Source organism: Aspergillus fischeri, genomic scaffold, assembly GCF_000149645.3.
Source record: "Aspergillus fischeri NRRL 181 1099437636266 genomic scaffold, whole genome shotgun sequence".
Classification (NCBI taxonomy): domain Eukaryota; kingdom Fungi; phylum Ascomycota; class Eurotiomycetes; order Eurotiales; family Aspergillaceae; genus Aspergillus; species Aspergillus fischeri.
The window spans coordinates 1,782,207-1,802,729 of NW_001509760.1; the positions used below are offsets into that span (position 1 = coordinate 1,782,207).

The window sequence follows — 20,523 nt, forward strand, 5'->3', positions numbered from 1 at the left end:
GGATATTCCTTTGGGATGAAGAAAAATAGGCCATATTGTGGCGACATCCGTAAAAAAGACAATGGCAAAATCCAGGACTAACTGGACTAACTCAAGGACTGGCGAATTTCACGCGTCGGCTGCGCCGCTCATGGATACGTTTCTCGGTATCAACATAAAGTTTGTCCAGATATTCCATGGCACTGGCATCTTTGAGCATTTTGGCAACCTGAGTTCCGGCTGAGATGAGCTGGAGCACATTGCGATCATCCTTGATGGGTCTGGACTGATGTTTGGCAGCATGTCTCATTTCCAGGGAATTTTCCAATACTGTCACTAGTTGTTTGATTTGGCCATTGTAAAGAACCCGGGCAGGTATGCGGCGCTTGGTGGCCAGCCTTTTCAGGAGATATACCCACTCGGTCCATTCGCGGTCCGAGGGAATTCTCACCTCTCTTTTGTCTGCTTCCAAGGGGATGGGGAACTGGTACTTGGCAACAAAGTCAAATGCACACTGGGACAAGCGGTCATTAACTGCGTTCAAGATTCGATCTTGCTCTGAAACATCAAGATTAGTAGGAAGATGAGGAAGCTCTCTGGCCTGCTCCTCAATGACGCGCAGGGATGGTGGCTTCAGCAACTGATGGGGTCCATCAAACTCGTCACGGTTCGAGGGACGTCTCTGAGAATGATACCGTGCAGTGGCCTTCACCTTTTCGGCATTACGCCGGCTATTTCTCTCGAAGAGGCATTCTGCTGTCTCCATAGGCTTGGCTAATTCGTAATCATGCCTGAGTGATTCCGCGTGGAGACGCGCAGGATGGTCCCAATCATGATACAGCGTACCTGGGCGCTGTAGCGAGGCAACTGGCGAGAAATGCATACCCCCTTGGCTGTGCGGAATTCCTGGCGGCCCACCGTACGCCATACGAAAGTCATAGTCCGGCGACGGTTGCTGCGGACAGCTCGCGATGCCAATCTGAGTATCAACCGGGGCATATTCACGAGTAGGTGGGAAGCATCTTTTGGCACTGAGCCGAGAAAACAAGACAGTCTCAGCGCAACCGGAACATCAGTGAAGTATGGTATGTGGACGATCGTTTCGAGGGATTTGGTTACCTTTGCTGATAAATTATTGGTGCCTCAGACGAAGTCCCGTAAATGTGTGGCCTCGGAGGCACTATACCACTAGAGAGTGTGAGTTACCTTTTGCAAGTTTCATAACTAGCAAAGAGGGAAATAGACAGATAGGTGGTTGACAGTGTATATCGGAAATTACCTATGATGATGCCAGGATTCAGAGTCGCTGCCGATGGAGAACGACCGAGAACCGTTGCTCGACGTTGGTCCAGAAAAGGAGCTGAGACCCGAAGAAGACATGGGCATCAGAAGAGGAGGGAGGACCGGCGACATGAGCCCGACTATAAAAGAGTCACGGAGCTGAGATAAAGATTGGCTATGAAGAATGTTGAAGAGCCGTCACTCAATGCTCAAAACTGTCCATAAACGTGTCTGAAAAGTGGGAGAACAGTCGCAGTTTAATAGGACGAAGAAGACAGTAAAAAGCTGGCCGAGAAGCCAATCGACAGCACGACAAATAAGCTCCGAGATCTCTTTGATGTCTCCAGTCACTGAAGACAGGCAAGACAAGAAGGACCCCACAACTGTGGCAACAAACGAACGGAAGAGCCGAGGATGGTTACGGTCCCTGTCCAGAGGATAGAAAGTGCACTATACCTGATTACCTGTGCTCGATAAGCGCGGAGAAGTACTAGGATCGAGGTCCAGAAGATGGCCCGCTTGAGCTAGTCCACGGATCGGGAGCTGATGAGTGCTCCGCAGTGTGCCTATTCTACAAGGATCAATCGGATAGCGAGCGCCACTGACAGCAATTGGCAGTCATTATCGCCAGCCGAAGAGGCAGCTAAAGTGCATCATTATTGGATCCGGCACAGATTGTCTCACAGATGGATCAGGTGGATACGGTGCCATAAGCCGGAGAGTATGGCCCTGGATAGACCTTTTTGGAGATATCTGGCCCAAGACCAAAGCCCGTCGCGTCCGGGTGATGATCCATGCTCATTCGAGGTTGATTCTGAAGAAAAAGGAAGTGGGGAGAAGAGCAAAAGGATCTGTGCCGCATAGAGTTTTGGACATTTGGGCAGCAATCTCAGGGCATTTGTCCTCTTGGAAGCGGGAGGCTTGAGCCTATGGGGGCTAATTCAACAATTAAAGCACTGGATCCCGCGAATGGGTTGTGCTGAGTTGGCCCTATCGAATAGCCCCGATGAAGTCGATGGCTGGATGGATGGAGAATGTGGGTTAGGTTGATGGAGGACTGATGGACGGAGGTGGATGGTGGTTTGTCCCGATTAGGTAACGCTGCCCTCTACTTCGATCCCAGTTGGCCTCGTCTTACCTCTTGGTCATGCTTCAGTCCCGTCCTTTACCCAGTAGACCTTGCTGTTCCGCATAATATTTGCCTCTGTTATACACTCTGGCATGTTAATCGAACTACCACCTGTTGCTTTTCAATAAGAGGCCCAATGGATACCTTGGGCTTCACTCGAACCACTTAGGCAATCGTCCTTGGTCAAGCGCAATAAGCGGTACCTATGATGGATAGTCCACTCCTAGCTGACTGTCGGCCTGAAGTTGGAATTGGGCTTGAAAAAAAAACATGGATCTTCAATACTTGCCTTACGATGATTGATTGATTCATGGAGACATTGGGCATATAGTTTGCTGCATGCCTGAACGCCCAAGCCCCAGGCCAACGCATCAGCAGTTCTCATTCGTGCTACTGATTGTATATCTACATCTAGAACCTGAGATCGCTAGCCAGCCTATGCGTGTGGCAGGATGTGATGATCCTGTTGAGAATAAATGCGAGATATTCGGCGTTTGACATAATGGGACGGGACGATTCTGATATGCCTTTACCGTTGCACCAACACCTGGAGCAATTGCCAATATTGGATATGGAGGAGAGGCCCTGGAATCGGTTCGTTAATAACGACAGAAATATACCTGACGGAGGGACGATTGCAAGAGTGCTGACAACCATCTGCGGTCCAACAATACCCAGGCGAACAGCAACGAAATGTGGTCCACGATCCTCATAACTTGAAATTTTTGCGCGAATGATCTGAGCGCCATGCACTACCGCCTGTAAACGGTATGATGTGAACTACGTTCTATTCTGATCTTACGCAAAGGCGAGGTCGGTTGCAAGTTTGCATGCGTTGTGTAGTCCAATTCTAAGAAAACGCGCGTAACCCTAGCAGACTAGGCAATCAGAATCTGTGAGCTGGGGAGAGTAAAGAGAGTACTGCTGCAGGAGGCGAATAACATTGTGCACTTACCTCGCAGCTCAGTTCTATATCGTCTTTTGATTCCAATACGAGCCTCATACCCTAAGATCGGTCTTGCTTTCTCTCGCTGGCATACCGGGTTGAGCATGCAGTTCACATTTTCACGGCATCGTATGGCTCGACTCAAAGCACGGAGCTAATGTGCCCTACTATTACAAACAGACCATGCTCAATGCAATAGACAGGTGACCAAGTGTTTAAGGCAGTTGAACCGGTAAGTGGTGCTCTGTAGACAGCTTTGAAACTTCTGTGTCTTAAAATATATCTACCTTAACGCGTTGAGATGGACTCGGTGCTCTTCCCAAAGGCTCGATTTAAATCTAAAACTTGCCCATTAGTTAAAATAACAGGCAACGTGGCCAAGTGGTCTAAGGCGGTTGATCCAAAAGCGAATCTTAAATATCTTAATCTCAATTCCGATCCTGGTCCCAGTCTTGTCAACTCTCTTGGTCTTTTTTTTAGCGCTTTTTAGTCCGCAATCTGTGTAATGACCTTCAGCATGACTTTGCATATTCTCTCAGTCTATAACAATCACGATGGGAGTATATACGGCTGCTCATACAATACATTCAGTCAAGGGAATCCAAGTCCATCGATAAAAATGCTGGAAAAGAGCCGAGGACACAATGTTGGCTGGATTTAGATTCTGGTTAGATCATGATGGGAATAGGTAGTACATGAAGAGTATAAGAAAGTTACTATACAAAGCCCTGCAAGGCATCCATCCCAACAATCGCGGTATAATCAAGCATGGGAGGAATCATTGCGACCAACCAAACTCCGGATTCAATGCAAATCACACAACGTACAAAAAATGCACATGAAGGCGAGAGAGCGCTTCCTTCACTTGTCCTTCTAGCGGACCCTGCAGAGAACCAATCCTCCAATCTTCTTTTCGACACACTCCCTCGACTCCAGGATGCCTCGATCAGTCGAGAGGTACAAGCTTTCGCCGGGCGTCCGTAACCCTTCCACATAATCGCTTTTCTCGCCGCGGATCACACGTCGGAGTCCAGCAACATCGATTGTGATTCTTCTCGTAGGCTTGCTGACCATGCTCAATTTTCCCAGCACCGGTTCACTCTGCCAGTACTTCAATCCCAGCCACAGTCGTCTCGAGGCAATGTTAGCCTGTGTCAACGGCTCGATGCCTTCAACTTCATCGTTCGGCGCAGGATGGCCAAGAAGGATATGAGGCGGAGGAGGTGTCGGCCCTCCGCGGACGACGGAGGAAAGGTAACCGGAGTTCTGAAGAGCGAGACATAATTTCAGGTGTAGGTTGCTGTGAGGAATCGATGTGAGACCAAGACGGGCCTTGGATGCATTGTTCAAATGCGAGCAGACGTGAGCGAGATTGACGAGAGACATGCTGAGGTCTTGAAATTAAGAGAAATGGCCCAGCAGGGGCCGTGTGTACCGTCACAAAGAGCGCAAAGTACTAGTAATTGGACGGCTCTGCTTGCAGTGATGATTGTCAACACATGCGTGGTTCTGGGTAAACTCGGGAATGAGAATTTACCTAGATCGGCTCCGAGTAGTTTGGATATCAAACACAACGTAGCTCGGTCAATGACAATGTCGCTAAAAGATTAATGACTGTGCTGGCGTGGAGTATCTCCAGAAGATGCGGAAGCTCAGATGAAATTTTCGGAGAAACCTTGTAGCCGACTCCGCTCCGAGCAGATGACATATTGATGCCTGAGGCAACTGAAGGATGTGTACATACCATACTCCGTACTACTACTGATAACGCTCCCAGCTAATCATCTTCCTCCATTCGCCGTGTCGAAGCGCCGTCGTGCTGCTCGGCGCCAAAACGATGCATCTTAGAGGTCAAGTAAGTCATCCCCTCCTTTGCGTAGAGAGCTATATAGTCAGTGTCGCTCGGTCATATTTTCTGTCCCTCATGTGTTTTTCGTCTTCTATCCCATTCCCCGTTCCCTTGGTTCTACTATACCTGGAACATAATGCCTCCTTTAGCAGGTGAAGAGCGTGTGCTGACCGTGTAAGTAATAATCAATTATTTACCCCGCAGAAGATGATATTCAGCTGCGGGAATATACAAATATCTGATTCGAGGAATTGGCAGCTTCGCCGATCTCCACTCTTATTTTACAGCTCCTACTCCCAAGCCTCAATATCATCGGTTCGATAAGGGCTCATATTTTTATCTCTATGAAAATGCGTCTCAGCAGAAGCTAAGGATCGAAGTTGCCAACAATCCTGGGACTTCGGACCAGGATGCATTCAATGGATGTCAGTTCTCTCATTGTGTTCTCCAGTCAAAGTGCTAACCTCTGCCCAGCGTTGGATCATGTTCATCTGCGCCATGCCTCCAGATTTCCAACGCTATGCACCCTGACTGTAGATGGGTACAATCAGCAGAACTCGGAGGACTTTCCACCTCCGCCGGTGAAGAACCCTTACGAATGGCACCCTTACGAATGGCAATTACCTCTAAGTGGCCCGCAAGTCGGAAGCACAGACCTGCACCGGCTTCATACGATAGACATCTACTTCTGGACTCTGGACGACGCAAATGAATTCTTGAACTTGGTGGAACGATATTTGCCCCAGTCACAGGTTGAGACAGATCGGCATCCCTATCCAGCTCCAGCAGGCTCTACAGTCAGTTCTGTTGTTGAACAGCTAGAGAACGTGGCAATCACGGATCCTGCATATCAGAATGGGCAGACTCGCAACTCTCGATCAGAGGCGGTCTCTACTCCTGCGTCTCAACCTGTCGCCGCGCCGGCAGCTCTTCCTCCTCCTCCACCGGCCGGTGCACAACCAACACCTCCGATGACCCAGCCCGCGCCTGAAAAGCAGCCAGACACCACCCAATTCGCCCCCTTGCCATACAATCCGGCCGCCCCCGCCGCACCAGAACCCATCCAGCACCGCGAGAAGACACCACCGCCGGTAGACGCCGCGGACGGCACAGGACTCGCAGCAGCGGCGGCAGCAGATCACGGCGCTCCAATGACGCCTCCTTCCCAGATCTCAGGAGGCGGAGGAGGCTACGGACCTCCGCCGAGTCACGCACTGCCCTACTCTCCCCCCAGAAGCTACGCCTCGCCTCCCCCGAGCGCTGGACTCACGCACTCAGGCTCATTTTCCTCCCAATCGTCCGTGCACAGCCCGCCAGGAGTCCCGTCATACACCCCATCCTTCCTCGCAGGAGGCGGTCCAGTGCCACCGGGAACCCAGCCAGGAGCAATGTCCTTCGCCCCGCCCCCCGTGGATCCAAACGCACATCTGCACGGGCACGGGCAAAGTCTCTACGGCTCCAATCCCCAGCTCCAGCCCCAAGTTCAATCTCAGCCCCAGATCCAGCCTACGTCGCCCCCGCCCCCGATTGGCGGCTATTCCAACTACTCCTACGAACCAACCCCGCAGCCCACGGCACCGAACTATGACTACGCCGTGCATAAACAGTTGTACCGACCCACTGAGGCGGAGGCCAATTCCCATTCTCAGAAGTATGCGCAGAAAGCCATGCAGAACCCGGGACAACGGTCGCGAAAGTTCGAGGATGGTGCGTCTCGGGTGGAAAGTAGTGTGAATAGGTTTCTGAAGAAACTTGAGAAGAGACTCTAGGTGATGATATGGTTGAGTATTGGGAGTGTTTTGGGTAGCAGTTGCCCTGCAAGCGTGGCGATCAATATTGACCTCAATAAATATATCTACATTGCGAGAGTATACAATACTGGTCATCCAGCAATCTATAGCATATTCATGAACCTTGAGTAGCGAAGGTCTCGAGAATTACCTGCATATAAATCATTAAGACTAAAAATTGAAAGGTTTGAATTTGGCAAACATCTCCAATGCTTGAGGCGTCTGCCAACCAGAAGACCGTGTGAAGTGACAATGATCAGTAGCACAAGAGAAGAAAGCTGAGCACTTGCAGATAGAAGGAAAAAGAATCAAAAGGTAAAGTTGAAATGCAGAAGATATGAACCTAGAAATACTCCTACTCAGTACAAATGCCAATATGGGATGCAATGACGCTAGCCTGAACAGAAACCTGAAAGCAACTCCACCAACTGTATGCTCCAACAAGCACCGTCGATCCTGATCAAGCAGAAAAAGAAACAGAATGATGCCTTTCCCCGTAACCAATGACAACCACAAGGCAAGGCCAGAAAGTAAAACACCGCGAGCTAACCGCACGAAGGGAATATGTTGTAAACAACAATCACGGGTGAGCAAGTAAGCCAGAAAAAGATTAGAAGATATAGAATGACAAGATTAGGTTGAGATAGCCCAAGTTCCCATGCAAGACTTGAGTCTGGTTTGTCCTCGCCTTGCTTAACTGATAGCCAGATTCTCCATCTCAGCGACAACGTCATCCGTCTTTGATTTCGTCTCAGCTGGGATGATTTCGGAGGGCTCGACCAGCTTTTCCATTTCAGGTTCCGTTGGAAGTTCGCTCGCCGAGTTTTCCTTTGCCTCAACAGGGGCAGGTTTACTGGTATCCTCTGCTGCAGCTTCGACTGTCTCCGGCACGTCTGTAACAGAGACGAGAGTAGCCACTTCCTCAGTCTTCGATTGATCCACATCTGCGGATTGCTCGGCAATTGTTTCCAAGGGCTGTTCAGCTGGTTCATCAACCTTGGCCGACGCGGTCTCTTCAAGCGGCGCATCCGAGGTTGAAGCATCGACAGGCTCAATGGAGGCATCCGCGGACTCCTTCCCAATATCAGCGGTCGCTGTGGAGGGCTCCTCGACAGGCTTCTCAACATCTTCCGAGACTTGCTTGGGCGCTTGGTCATAGGCATTAGCCTCAGGCTTTACTTCTTGCTCTTCCGAGGCCTCTTTCAATGCTGGAGCAGCTTGTAACTCCTTTTTAGAATCTGGTGGGACGGAAGAAGTAGGTAGCGCCTTGTCTCTCTTATTCTTCTCTGACTCGGTCTTCTCTGTCGGCGGCCGAGCTGCTCGGAGATCGGTCTTGGAGGCGGCTGTTCTTGGGGCTCTGGCAGGCTTGGAAGTTCGAGGAGGGCTTTTGACTTCGACTTTGTCATGTACCTTGCTGGCAGAACTTGCGGTAGGACGCATCATTCTAGCGAGGAAGCTATCATCGACAGGCTTGGCGCTTGAGTTGCTAACCCGAGAATGTGGGCGGTCAGTACCTGAATGGGCAGGGAGAGACGGGCGAGATGCTTGCTTGCGAACACTGGCAGCAGAGGGTGTCGTTGCCCGCGATTGATTCGTATTGACCGCGCTCTTCAGGGTGGATGGCTTCCGGGTCAGGCCGGGGCCGGCCCCTCCTTTGGCGGTAGAGGCCAGAGAAGAAGTCGTCTTCGATGGTGGTAGGCGAGATGACCTGGCCGGTGATTTGGGGCGGCTATTCCTGTCATCGGTCGTAGCTGGCTTGGTGGAGTCACGCGCGGGTATAGGAGCACGGACAGGGCGGGTGGCAGTCTTGGCTGTAGTATTCAAAGATGCCCGACTCTGCTTGTGGGTTGCAGTACGAGTAGCTGCAGCGTGGTCATCCTTCGTCGCGGTTGCCTTGGTAGAGTGCGCCGGTCTAGAGGTCCTTTCGGTGCTCGGTTTAGCTGGAGAGGTTGGTGTGCGCGGATTGGCTGTCGATCTTGGGGCAGTCGTAGATGGTGATTTGGTAGCAGAGCTAGTCTTGCCAACGTGGACGTTCGAAGGTCGCTTGGTAACTGCTTTCATCGGCTTCTGCGCTGACTTAGCTGGGGGTGTTTCCGTTGCAGTATGTGGTGCCGACGCCGTCTTCTCCGTCTGGGAGACATCACCAGTCCTGGGTTGGGTTACTGTTTGCGCCTTAATCAGCGGTTCGGTCGAAGAATTCTTTGGAGGCTGATCGACAAGAGGCTTTTCGGCTGCATTGGAACCGTTACTCGGAGAAGACGAGGAGGCCGAGCTCTTTAAAACCGCTTCGAAGTCTTCCGAGTTGAGACTTCTCTCTCTAGATGGAGGCGCCGCACCGTCGATAGGACTATTTGGGCTCCTGAGCCCCGAGACTGGACTTCCCTGAGATGTTCTATCCACAGATATGAAACTTGCGCGGACCTTTGAAAGCGGACGTGAGGTTCCTGTGTGATCCGACCCTATCGGCGATCGACCACGCGGAGGCGGAGAGGCGGTGCTGTTTTGATTATTATTCTCGAATTTGGCCAGCAAGCTTCGCACACCAGGGTGCGCCCCTTTGTCCGACATGGTGTTGTAGAGCGACGAGAAGTCGAAGCGCGGAGACCTAAATCAGAGAGACATAGACCAGACCAACGCGACGGTAGGAATTGAAACTCGATGCCTTGAGCTCGGTGACAACAATGGTGGGATATCGACAAGAAGGTTCGATGAGAGATGAATTTCAGCCTTGTAGGGCTTTGCGAAAAGGCCAGATGGCAACGAGTTCTGAAACGGAGGTTGGAGGAGGGGGCGGGTGGACGTGATATAAACAGACTTCACGGGAGCCGGTTTTGAGGGGATAGGACTCTGAGAGGAACGGGTTGTCAATGACTTGAAGACAGTTCCAGATGTCTATGTTCTAACATGTTAATGATAGTTGATAGATGAGCGAGCTCAGAATGAGATCAATCATGAATGGTAATAAAAGAAAAGGAGAGTCAGAGTCAGAGGAGGTCGCCGGGGGAAGAGGATGCGGGCATGGGAAGCCTGAGGCAGCAGTTTCAGGGGGCGGATCCGCGGCTTCAACTTAAGTAATTACAGTCCTTTCCTGTGACATTTTATTATTAATTCAAGATTAAGGACAGATTGAGCACTACTTTTTAGTGTCAAAGAAAAAATAAGTCAATGGTCATGACCATGACTCCATGAAGGCATCAACAAGGGACGATAGTTCCAGCCACTATTGAATCGGCCGCTATGTTGTTTACTCCCTGCCTTAAAGAGCGAACCGATCTATGGTTGAACGCGGCCAAATGGCGTCATTATCCGTTCTGTGTCAGGTCTTATTTCTGAGACATTAGAGAGGTAGATACCTCTCTAGGTATTGCTACATGCGTTGTCTCTGCACAGATGCAGCTGCTCTACAAACGACGAAGCTGAAACTGACATTCTAATGTCTTTGGTTTCTACAGAAGGATGTTGCAATGCCTCAAGTCTCAATGGCAGGCAGATCTTCAGCGGCATGTCGCAAGTGTCAGATGATCTACTCAGTAAGGGCACTACATATATATCTCCCTGAACATTATCTAGCCTCTATCTACTCCAGCCTCGCCATATCTACTCGTCTAAAAGGTCTACCTGGAAAATAGCAATCATAGTGTTGAGTCTTAGGACAATGGCAGGAAGATGGCAAATTGCTGAATCAATGATGGCATCACTGTATTCAGAAACAGGGAGATCACCCATTTTCTCAGCTTGCATATGAGAAGCATACCTCCAGGGAAATTTTCTGAACTCTTAGTATTATTTCCGGTAAGCATCAGACTGGTATACACACGGAGACAAGGGCAGCTAGCTTCCTTTGGAGGAAGCTCGACTTGGATCCTTGTGTGTTCTGACGGTGTCATGTCGCCTGCCAGCTTCTGAAAGCCGCGTCGCGGTCAGAATCAGGTCTGCCACAAAAGCCTCTGCTACCGTTCTACGTCTTATCATAGAATTGATGTCTTAGCTCCGAAGAAAACGATGCTGTGTTTGAATAGCTGGCATGGTATCCATTTCCCCGGTTATAGTCCGCGGGTCAACATTCTTCCCGCGGTCGCATACTAGTCATACTAATCCCAGATTCCGCTCCGACTACGGGCTCCGTTAAACGGAACTCTTTTTCTACTGGGAAAAAGAGCAGTCACACAACACCAGAATCTCACAATGGCGGCTGCTAGGACTCTTCGCATAGGTCAATTGAATCCTCCTTGAGCTTCAAAATGTCCTTTATGCAACAACTGACGCCTCGCTTCATTAGGTCTCATTCCCGGCGACGGTATCGGACGGGAGGTCATTCCGGTATGTCGCTTCTGTGGTACAGCAGGGGAAATTCTGACTCACTCAATTCTGAACAGGCCGGCAGACGGGTGTTGGAGTCGCTCCCAGCTTCTCTGAACCTCAAGTTTAGCTTCGTCGACCTCGATGCTGGTTTCGACACCTTCAAGCGGACAGGTACCGCTCTGCCCGACAAGACCGTCGACACGCTGAAGAAGGAGTGTGACGGTGCTCTGTTCGGAGCTGTCAGGTCGGTTGTCCCTATGGCAGGAAACTTCAGATCTTCAGCCTGATAGTCTTTGAATAGCTCCCCCAGCACCAAGGTCGCCGGCTACTCCTCCCCCATTGTCGCTCTCCGCAAGAAGCTGGACCTCTATGCCAATGTGCGTCCTGTCAAGACTACCGCCGGCAGCGGCGGCAAGCCCATTGACCTGGTCATTGTGCGCGAAAATACCGAGGATCTCTACGTGAAGGAAGAGACAACTAAAGATACCCCCAACGGCAAGGTTGCTGAGGCGATCAAGCGGATCTCCGAGCGTGCCTCATCCCGGATCTCCACCATTGCGGGAGAAATCGCGCTCCGCCGTCAGAAGATCCGTGATGCCGCTGGCAGCTCTGCTCTCCGCACCAAGCCCATGGTGACCATCACCCACAAGTCCAACGTCCTGTCGCAGACAGACGGTCTCTTCCGGGAAACCGCCCGCAAGGCTCTCGCCGCGGAGCGCTTTTCCTCTGTCGAGGTGGAGGAGCAGATTGTCGACTCCATGGTCTACAAGCTCTTCCGTCAGCCCGAGTACTACGACGTGATTGTTGCCCCTAACCTGTACGGCGACATTCTGTCCGACGGTGCTGCTGCTCTGGTTGGCAGCTTGGGTCTCGTGCCCAGCGCCAACGTCGGTGATGGTTTCGCTATTGGCGAGCCCTGCCACGGCAGTGCTCCCGACATCGAGGGCAAGGGCATCGCCAACCCCATCGCTACTCTGCGCAGCGTCGCTCTCATGCTCGAGTTTCTGGGTGAGGAGCAGGCCGCTGCCAAGATTTATGGTGCCGTTGACGCCAATCTCGACGAGGGCAAGTTCCTTTCTCCTGATATGGGTGGAAAGGCCACTACCCAGGAGGTTCTGGACGATGTGCTCAAGAGGCTGTAAATGGCGGAGGCTTTGATCGGAACAATGTATGTGTAGAATTTAACCACCAAAAGTCTATTCTTTAGCGGTTTAGTATACATGACTTTTGGCCCAACACAAGAGCAGACAATATGCTACTAGTACAGGTCATTACTCTACATCCCCCGCTGACGGTTCCGGCTCCCATTCAAACTTGCCTAGTTTTCCCTCATTCTCCCCATGCTTCTCCGTGCTCTCCTGGATCTCCTGCTTAGAGCGCTCCTTGACCTCCGGCTCTTTCTCCGTATCCAGCAAGATGAGCGTGAACAGCACAACAAAATAAACCTCCCCCGTCTCCCTATTCTTCAAAACATACCGCAGGTCATGGTTCTTCTCGTCAATGAACTTGGTCGCATGGACCGTCAACCCAGGAAGCCGCAGCGAGAAATCTAACCCATCGTCAGCCCAGCCCCCCATCTGCAAACCAAGGTAAACGAGGGTAGACCAACCATTAAAAACGAGATACGGATTCCCAAAATCCGCCGAATACACCCTCCCCGGCTCAAACACAAACTTCTTTCTCTCCTCCTCATTCTGGAACATCTTGCGCCGCTCCGCTACACCCTCGGGAATGCCCCACTGCGCGCGCTCCTCCACGCCCGACCCATCAGCCCCCTCCTCAACAACCACATCATGCACAGTCGGCACCTCATCATTCTTCGCGATCGTCTCCCCAATCCGGAACTGGTTCAGCGCGGCCACGGCGGGACTATACAGGTGCGGTTTATCCGCGTACGCGTCGCCGTCCATGGCCGGGTCGATGGTCCATTTGACGAGTTTCAGCGCGGCGTTGAAGCCCGGTGGAAGGCGGTCGCGGATGGGTCTGTCGAAGTCATTGCCGAAGATCAGGTCGTTGCCGTTGACGGGTTTCTTGAAGACGATGGCGAAGGAAATGGAGTATTGGTCGTTTTGGTGGAGGGGGTGCGAGAAGTAGGGGTGTGTTTCGGGAGAGTCGTCCGGGTAGCCTTGTTTCCTGATCGTGAGCTTCTTTTTCCCAGGCGCCGCGGAGAGATGGGGGTCGTGCTCACCGGTGTAGTTCTGGATCCGAACGCAGAGACTCACTGTCGCAAGGTCATTCTCGATTCGTAGTGTCTGGTCCCTGTTGACAGGTACGATCTTGTGGCTATCTGGGTTGTACTCCGCTCCTGCTGTGACCTTGAGTCGGTACTTGTGAGCTTGGGTCCCGCCAAACATCTTGAATCTTCAATTGCTTCTTCCCTATGAATCCTGGTATACGTAAAAGAACAGATGCACTGGTATTAGAACTCGAAGCACTTTATATGGCTCTACAAATCCCAGGTGCATGATCGTCCTTGATATTCTTGGTTCTATCACAGCTAGTTGTTCTTGATGAACGCCTACCGACGTCATCCGCTGCACGAAATTCCGCGATAAGCTTGACCTCCAGACCTTATCTATTTTTACCCGCAAGCTACCATATCTACTACCACTACTCCGTACTAGGTACGCAGGCTGATATGGGCGGCATCGACCAAGATGGTTTATACTTGCAAGATATATCTAAGTTCCCTATCGAACCAATAATTTCAATGATGTAGCCAATCATTTAGCGTACACAAAGCCATTCTAATCAATCCAGAACGGTGATAGAATCACGATAGCAAGAGTCAGCAAAAGAACATATGATGATACAAACGAAACGACGAGCATCTCAGCACTCATAGTTCGGCTGGATCGGACGGCAGAAGATTGACGCCCATCGGGAGATCAGCGCCGTCCTCGACTTCGTTTATAATGTCTTCTTCGGTCAAAATGCCAATGCCACTATCAAGCCGCCTTCTATTCTTACCCCTTCCAACCTCTACATCAACGAACCTGGTCATACTGACTGGAGTAATCGGCTCGCTTGGAAGAGGAATGCCGTCTGATTGAAGATCATCTGACTTCATTTCCCAATTCGCGGCACGGATCTTCGCCTTTCGTCGCTCTGAATTGACGGTTTCTTTCATGAAAGCAAATGACCGGGCTTGATGCGCAGCCCATCTGTCCAGCAGGTTGTCCCTGGCCTCCATTTCTTGTTGCAGTTGCTCCTGCAGCCCTATGTTGCTTCGATGCAGCTTTTCTGCTTCTGACTTGGCAGCCTCAAGCGCGGTGGTGAGCTCCGAGACCCGGACATTCAAAAGACCGACCTCATTTTCATGATGTTCGACCTGCTCGGCTATCTTTTGTTCTAAGCTTTCGATAGCTTCCTGTCGCTCTTTTTCAATCGACTCCACCTCCGCAGTAAGGTCGCACACGCGGATCTGATTCATCTCCACTGTCCCTTCGAGTTGACGAATCCGTTCTTCCCGCTCAGCAACAGCAGACTCGGCCGCAGAACGTGACCCTTTCTCCTGAGCCAATCTCTCCTCAAGTTGGGACACTTGCTGGCTGTGCTGCTCTTGGGAGGTGGTCTTATCAGCCTCAAGTTGATTCACAAGGATCTCGAGCCCTTTGACCTCTTCACAATATCTACTAAGTGCTGCATTCAACCTGTCAATGCTAACGACCTGTTCTTCTCCTTCGCGTTCAAGCTCCTGCATTCGCATTCTCGTATGCAGCATATCGCTGGCAGAAGCCGCCCTTGACTCTTCCAGATCCTGAATCTTCTGTGTTGCGGCCTCGTATCGAGTCAAAAGGGTATCGAATTGGCCACGCAGCGCCTTTTCACGACCTAACAAGCCATGGTGAGAATCACGCTCCTCTTCTAGGTCTTTTACCAACAGCTCTACCCGGTTGACCAGCGCGGCCAATGTGGCACTTCCATCTTCCAGGCCCACATTGGCTGTTTCTCCAGGCAGTGCACGCTCTAGACCGAGACGCGCCGAACGGAAGCAATGGCGCATCTCGGAAATGATGTCGTTCACGGTAGTTCCGGAAAACCCCATGCTTGAAAGTTCTTCCGCGGCTGAATTCAGAGCGCCGACAGCGTCTGAGGCACGATTGACGGCCTCGGTGAGCGCAGGTATAAGTTGAGCTAGGAAATCCGGAGGCGGAGAGGATCGGCGCAGGTGCTGGCCAAGAGAGGTGCCATCGAATGCAGAAGAGTGAGCACGAATTGCGTCGAATAGGTCCCTTTTCTCTTTCCTGGCAGTTTCCAGGTCGAGTGAGAGAGTGCGTATCTCGGCTTCTTGTTCCTCATCAGGCAAATGAGCTTGGGTACCAACGTCGGTCGCTGTATTATGATTGTGCAGGATTGAAAAATTGTCCGGGGATGGGAAATCACTTCCATCTAAGCCACGGATGACAGGCGAGTTGGACATAAGAATAGTATCCCCCTCAAATGCACTGTCATTGATGATGATTGTGTCAGTCGTGCTAAAAGAATCCTGATCATCTCCATTTTGGGTCGAGGAGAATGAGATCTCCTCCCTAAGACGACCGTTTTCGGCCTCCAGATGTTCGATTCTGCTCCGTGGCGACATGGCCGTGGGTACATCATCCATGTGCCTGAATTGACTCTCATTTTGGCTAGACCTCGCCGACTCCAGCTGCTGCTTCAACGCATCCCTTTCGCGGAGCAAGGACTGGATGGTCTTTTCGTAGTAAGCGGTCTCACGTTTCTCGCGCTCTATGTGGTTGATCTCATCACTTAGACCTATACGGCAAAGCCGTCGCTTCGTGCGAGGATCCAGGATTTGCCGCAAGGGCGTAAACTGCACCACTTGCTCCGAAGATGACGGGTCCTGCAGATAGCGGGACCGTGCTAGAGGAGCAGAGCGCCGCCGCATCTGTCGGCTCGGGCTGCGGGTAATACGGCCTGCATCTCCTTGATCCTCAAATGAGGTACGAAGCAGCGCGGGTGTTAAACCCGTAGAATAGTCGTGTTCCTGGACCCGAGGGCAGGGATCCGAGAAGCGGACCCTCTTGTTTGGTCTTTGGGGCGTCTTGCACGTTGATGAAGGTATCCCCTCGGGGCCCTTTCCAGAGGATACGAAATCCTCAGGCTCGCTTTTCCTCTTGCACGAGGAGGACGGGCGAGTCTCAGAGTTGGGAGTGGAGGTCTTCCGACTCTGGCTTCGAGTCACTCTGGCAGCCATTCTGCACGTGCAGGTCCAACAGTAAAATTATGTGAGGTAACCGGGACGTCTATCTGAAATATTGATGGATCTCTCCGAAAACAACGGAAGTGATGATAAAAAATGGTCAAAAGTGATGATACAGCTCACTTCGACTGCAGAAGGATGACTCCGGGGTATCTTTTCTCCCAATAGATAAACAAACAAACAACGCCTTCATCTGAGACAGCACTTGGAGCGAAGTATGAGACAAGTCAGCGAGGGGTTATATGTAACTCATCCAAAGATGGAAGGCACAGGCAGCAACCCTCACTGGTGCCTTCCCTACGCGTCGGTATGGATCCATACTTCCCAATCTAGAAGAAGTAAACAACCCGTCAGGTGACTTGGAGCCTAGAATTTGCCTCCTTATGTCCAATCCGAGTCATGTCTTAGCCGATCACTATGAGCACCCCCCTTGACCTTTAGGTGGAGTGATCGTGTCATGATTACCTTTAGTACTGTAGATTCGAGGCAACCATAGGTCACGAGTCGGAGTTTAGAAATCAGGAGAGTCCACGGTCCTGTATTGCTTATCGGCTTATCGAGTGCTGGTTATCTTATCGGCAACACCAACTGGCCAAGAGCACAGCGATCAACACCAGCGTCTCCCCGCACCAGTCCCGGTACAGGGAAAGCCTGAGAGCAGTGATATCGCATGCATCACGGTATTCCGAGAAGGAGAGCTATCCCTTGCTGATCTACCCCGGTAACGGCAGCTCTATATTGAAGCTATTCGTCTTGACCCCATCAATTACTCTCCCATCTCCTACACGAATGATGTCATTCGTCGGTTTCCTGAAATCTGAAATGCCATGCCTGCAGTATTGTTAGTTTATTACCCCTCGTCTATCTTTATCCCGGGACCATACTTGCTCCTATCATTCGTCCATACTTTCGTACGCATACGCGAATACATCCGCCACAGAGCAGTCGGAAAGCATCGCAGCTATGGATGGCGATATGAATACTTCCCCGGACTCGCTCCAGCTGGCGGGCGAGCTGCATGAACAGGAGCAGCAACACCACGATTCAGAAAGCTTAGCTACGGACTCTAAAATTGATGAATATCCGAAGTCACCTCTAGTACAGCTTCCGGCGGAACTGCTTCACCAAGTTCTGTCGTACTTGTCGGCGACGGATCTGGCCCAAGTGTCACAAACCTGCCATTCCCTCGCCGAACATGCTGCCAACGAGCTCCTGTGGGCGGATCTGGTCAATGCCTATCTGCCATTCAAGATCCATGACCCAAGCCCTTTCGGGTCGTTTCGAGACCTCTACGCGGCTTACCACCCGTGCTGGTTCATCCCACAGCATAAAATTTGGTTTTCGGATACGGAGCATACAGGCAACCTAATTCTGGCGCGATATGATCCAAGGAGAGGAGTCATTGAGGCATATCGGGTTATTGCCGAGAGACGTAGTCGTCCATTTCAAGTGTGGGAGTCGAATCCGGATGTCATGGTCCAACCCTTCGATCCCAAGGTTAGTCTTTGGTTGGATGACCCGGTTCTCCTCTTGAAGAACAACCATGGCCGTCTGCCGCGCTATTTGCACGGTGAGACTCGCATGCCAATGGCGATAGAAACACAACATGTCTTCAATGCTTTCTCTTTGTGTTCTTCGGAATCACCCCCGAACCTGCCAGTAGACCCTGACAAGCAGTGGCCCCCACCGACCATTCCTAGTGAACATCGTGTCTACCGGGATATGGAAGCACAGTGGTCGGATTGGGATCAGCATCCACGACGTCTAGCAAGTATGTCCGAACACGCGTTTCGGATTCGACGCTGGGCACATTTCCGGCTCGGGATGCCTATGTTTACCGCCGGCCGGAGCGAGACACTGTCGACCTATGCTACACTGGACCCCCGCTTATATACGCCGACGAAGGAAAAGCCGTATCAGGGCATCTGGGTTGGTGACTACTCTGCTCATGGGTGTGAGTTTCTGCTTTTCCTACAACGGGACCGGGACGACGAAGCGTCTGGCTCTTCTGGCGAACCAGAAGCTGGTCCCGACGAAATCGTTCAGAAGGGCAGTCTCGAGGCGATCAAGCTCACAGGAGACCCGAATGTTCCTCGGGGCCAGATGTCTTTTATTGCACCTGATATTGGCCCAGAAGGTGTGGTCCGCGTCGCAGAAGAGGCCTTGTTCCGAGGATGCAGGATTGTCCGTAGCAAAGGGCATGTGGCAGGTCTCGGGTTCAGAGACGGTAAGCTATCAATCAATATGCTTTCTTAGGAACATGCGTTGACCCTTCGACTTCTATAGACACCTTTATTCCATCGCAGCTGATATTGATATCACCCGATTGCGTCGCTCTCTATTGGGAGGCTATGGGCCACATGTCATATTTCCACAGGCTTGACATTGATGCGCTTATTCAGACGTGATTCGCGCTCTTGATTTGGCAATGATACTGCCGGGACGGAGTACAACAGAGACAGCGCAATGAACGAGGGATCAATCAACATACATGCACGAATTGACGGCCCTGAAAATGTTGTATGTATTGCTTATCCTTTTCTAATTCGTGTCATGACTCGCTGACAGACATAGTGCACAGCTGAGGTGGACATTGGTCTGAGTCACATTTGAACAGACCATACTATTCATCGCCCGGTGCGCGAGTAGTACAAACACCCATGACTTGTTGTGAGAAGGTTGAAGCCATGATCAACCAGCAGAGCTATGAACACTGACTATACCATCGGAATCTGATGTGCGGTTCGAAATGCTCGAGTGATATGGGTTATGTCACTAGTGGCGAGCATCTGTTCATAGTTCGAAGTGCAAATGAGTACGGTTATTCAGCTTCTGAAATGTGAAAGAAAAGATTCGACGATGTAGAGATATGTATGCAGGAGTCAAGAGACGAAAAAAGGCATCCCTAACGCCATAGTCTGATTCAATCAAATGAAAATGCAAACCAGAAATCGTCAATCATGAATCAACTGCCACGCCGCTGGCTAACCGGGATAAAAACCGCGCCCGATTGTCCCCACTTTCTACATGTTTAATCCAGCGTAACAGATCTGAGTTGGGTATGGTATGTCCGACGCATCAACTCCAGCAACAAGCATGCAAACAGGCCGCAGCGGAAACCATCCAAAGTCGTGGACTGCCCGTCGTCCCTCCATCGTACACCTGCGATTCCAAGCCCTCCACATCAATCACACATCGAACCCCCGTCACCGCTTGCGTTCGAAGTAACTCGTGGACGACAGCACAGCCACCGACTGATCCATGACCCACTCGCCAACACCGAGATAGTTATCGATCCATTTCTTAAAGTCTTTGTTATCGGTGATCTTGTCAGTGTCGAGACTAGGGCTGTGAGAACCCCACGCGACCCGGACCAGGACGCGGGGAAACAGATTAGCTTCAGTCCATCAATTATCTCTCCACAAACGGGTGCATTCAAATCGTCAAGAGTGCAGGGCATATTTACGTTAAACCAGTCGAGCGCTTGATGCCCGCCAGAAAGGCAGAGACTATAAAGAGCATCCATCAGCCGTCATTCCCCTCCGCATCACCGCAAAGCCGATAGATAAATACTTACAGAGCACAGCGTCAAAAGCGTAATGTGTCAGTCGTCCCAGCTGCACCGATCCCAAATCAGCATATCGTCCACAGAGTGGTGGTCAGGGTAGCTACCTATCTACATAGATAGTAGGCACCCAACGCCGGCAAACAAAAACATACCATGATGACTACAGCTCCTCAAATTTCCCCAGAGTTTATCTGCAAGAGTAATAGCGAGGAGAAAGGCTGTACAATCACTTCACCGACGTTTATACTAGCAGTCAAAAGGCAGAGTAGGACTTTATCTGAAAGAGAGGTGGAAGTCGGGGAAGGTGGTGAATGTGATAGCCTCACACACGTGAGGGGGACAATCGGTCTGTCTTAGTGGCCTTTTGCCGCTCCACTTCCACATGACAAGAGCTGTTTTGCTGGCAATATCCGTAGGCACCCAGGAGGCGGTGAGGGAGGTGGCTGGGTGAGGCTGGTAAGCAACTGAGCATT

At 51.2% G+C, this 20,523-nt stretch overlaps 8 protein-coding genes across 8 annotated transcripts, besides 2 other annotated features; 3 read left to right on the plus strand and 5 right to left on the minus strand.

Moving 5' to 3' along the window:
- Positions 1-91: 91 nt before the first annotated feature.
- Positions 92-907, minus strand: NFIA_053030 (uncharacterized protein; the record flags this gene model as incomplete). The annotated part of the gene is made up of 1 exon (XM_001257853.1): positions 92-907. One exon carries the CDS (start codon positions 905-907, stop codon positions 92-94), a length of 816 nt encoding a protein of 271 aa, XP_001257854.1.
- A 3,301-nt stretch (positions 908-4,208) lies between these two features.
- NFIA_053040 (mitochondrial 37S ribosomal protein uS8m) lies at positions 4,209-4,721 on the minus strand (the record flags this gene model as incomplete). The annotated part of the gene is made up of 1 exon (XM_001257854.1): positions 4,209-4,721. One exon carries the CDS (start codon positions 4,719-4,721, stop codon positions 4,209-4,211), a length of 513 nt encoding a protein of 170 aa, XP_001257855.1.
- A 599-nt stretch (positions 4,722-5,320) lies between these two features.
- NFIA_053050 (uncharacterized protein) lies at positions 5,321-6,953 on the plus strand (the record flags this gene model as incomplete). Its single annotated transcript, XM_001257855.1, has 3 exons — positions 5,321-5,358; positions 5,443-5,609; positions 5,722-6,953. The coding sequence occupies 3 exons, from the start codon at positions 5,321-5,323 to the stop codon at positions 6,951-6,953; spliced, it is 1,437 nt and encodes a 478-aa protein (XP_001257856.1).
- Positions 5,773-5,802: a microsatellite.
- Positions 6,638-6,691: a microsatellite.
- A 714-nt stretch (positions 6,954-7,667) lies between the features above and the next one.
- On the minus strand, positions 7,668-9,542 carry NFIA_053060 (uncharacterized protein; the record flags this gene model as incomplete). The annotated part of the gene is made up of 1 exon (XM_001257856.1): positions 7,668-9,542. One exon carries the CDS (start codon positions 9,540-9,542, stop codon positions 7,668-7,670), a length of 1,875 nt encoding a protein of 624 aa, XP_001257857.1.
- Positions 9,543-11,159: 1,617 nt separating this feature from the next.
- Positions 11,160-12,418, plus strand: lysB (homoisocitrate dehydrogenase lysB; the record flags this gene model as incomplete). Its single annotated transcript, XM_001257857.1, has 4 exons — positions 11,160-11,187; positions 11,254-11,294; positions 11,351-11,520; positions 11,578-12,418. The coding sequence occupies 4 exons, from the start codon at positions 11,160-11,162 to the stop codon at positions 12,416-12,418; spliced, it is 1,080 nt and encodes a 359-aa protein (XP_001257858.1).
- A 129-nt stretch (positions 12,419-12,547) lies between these two features.
- On the minus strand, positions 12,548-13,630 carry NFIA_053080 (DUF1769 domain-containing protein; the record flags this gene model as incomplete). The annotated part of the gene is made up of 1 exon (XM_001257858.1): positions 12,548-13,630. The coding sequence occupies one exon, from the start codon at positions 13,628-13,630 to the stop codon at positions 12,548-12,550; it is 1,083 nt and encodes a 360-aa protein (XP_001257859.1).
- A 485-nt stretch (positions 13,631-14,115) lies between these two features.
- Positions 14,116-16,476, minus strand: NFIA_053090 (uncharacterized protein; the record flags this gene model as incomplete). The annotated part of the gene is made up of 1 exon (XM_001257859.1): positions 14,116-16,476. The coding sequence occupies one exon, from the start codon at positions 16,474-16,476 to the stop codon at positions 14,116-14,118; it is 2,361 nt and encodes a 786-aa protein (XP_001257860.1).
- Positions 16,477-17,445: 969 nt separating this feature from the next.
- On the plus strand, positions 17,446-18,890 carry NFIA_053100 (F-box protein; the record flags this gene model as incomplete). Its single annotated transcript, XM_001257860.1, has 2 exons — positions 17,446-18,709; positions 18,769-18,890. The coding sequence occupies 2 exons, from the start codon at positions 17,446-17,448 to the stop codon at positions 18,888-18,890; spliced, it is 1,386 nt and encodes a 461-aa protein (XP_001257861.1).
- Between the last annotated feature and the right edge of the window lie 1,633 nt (positions 18,891-20,523).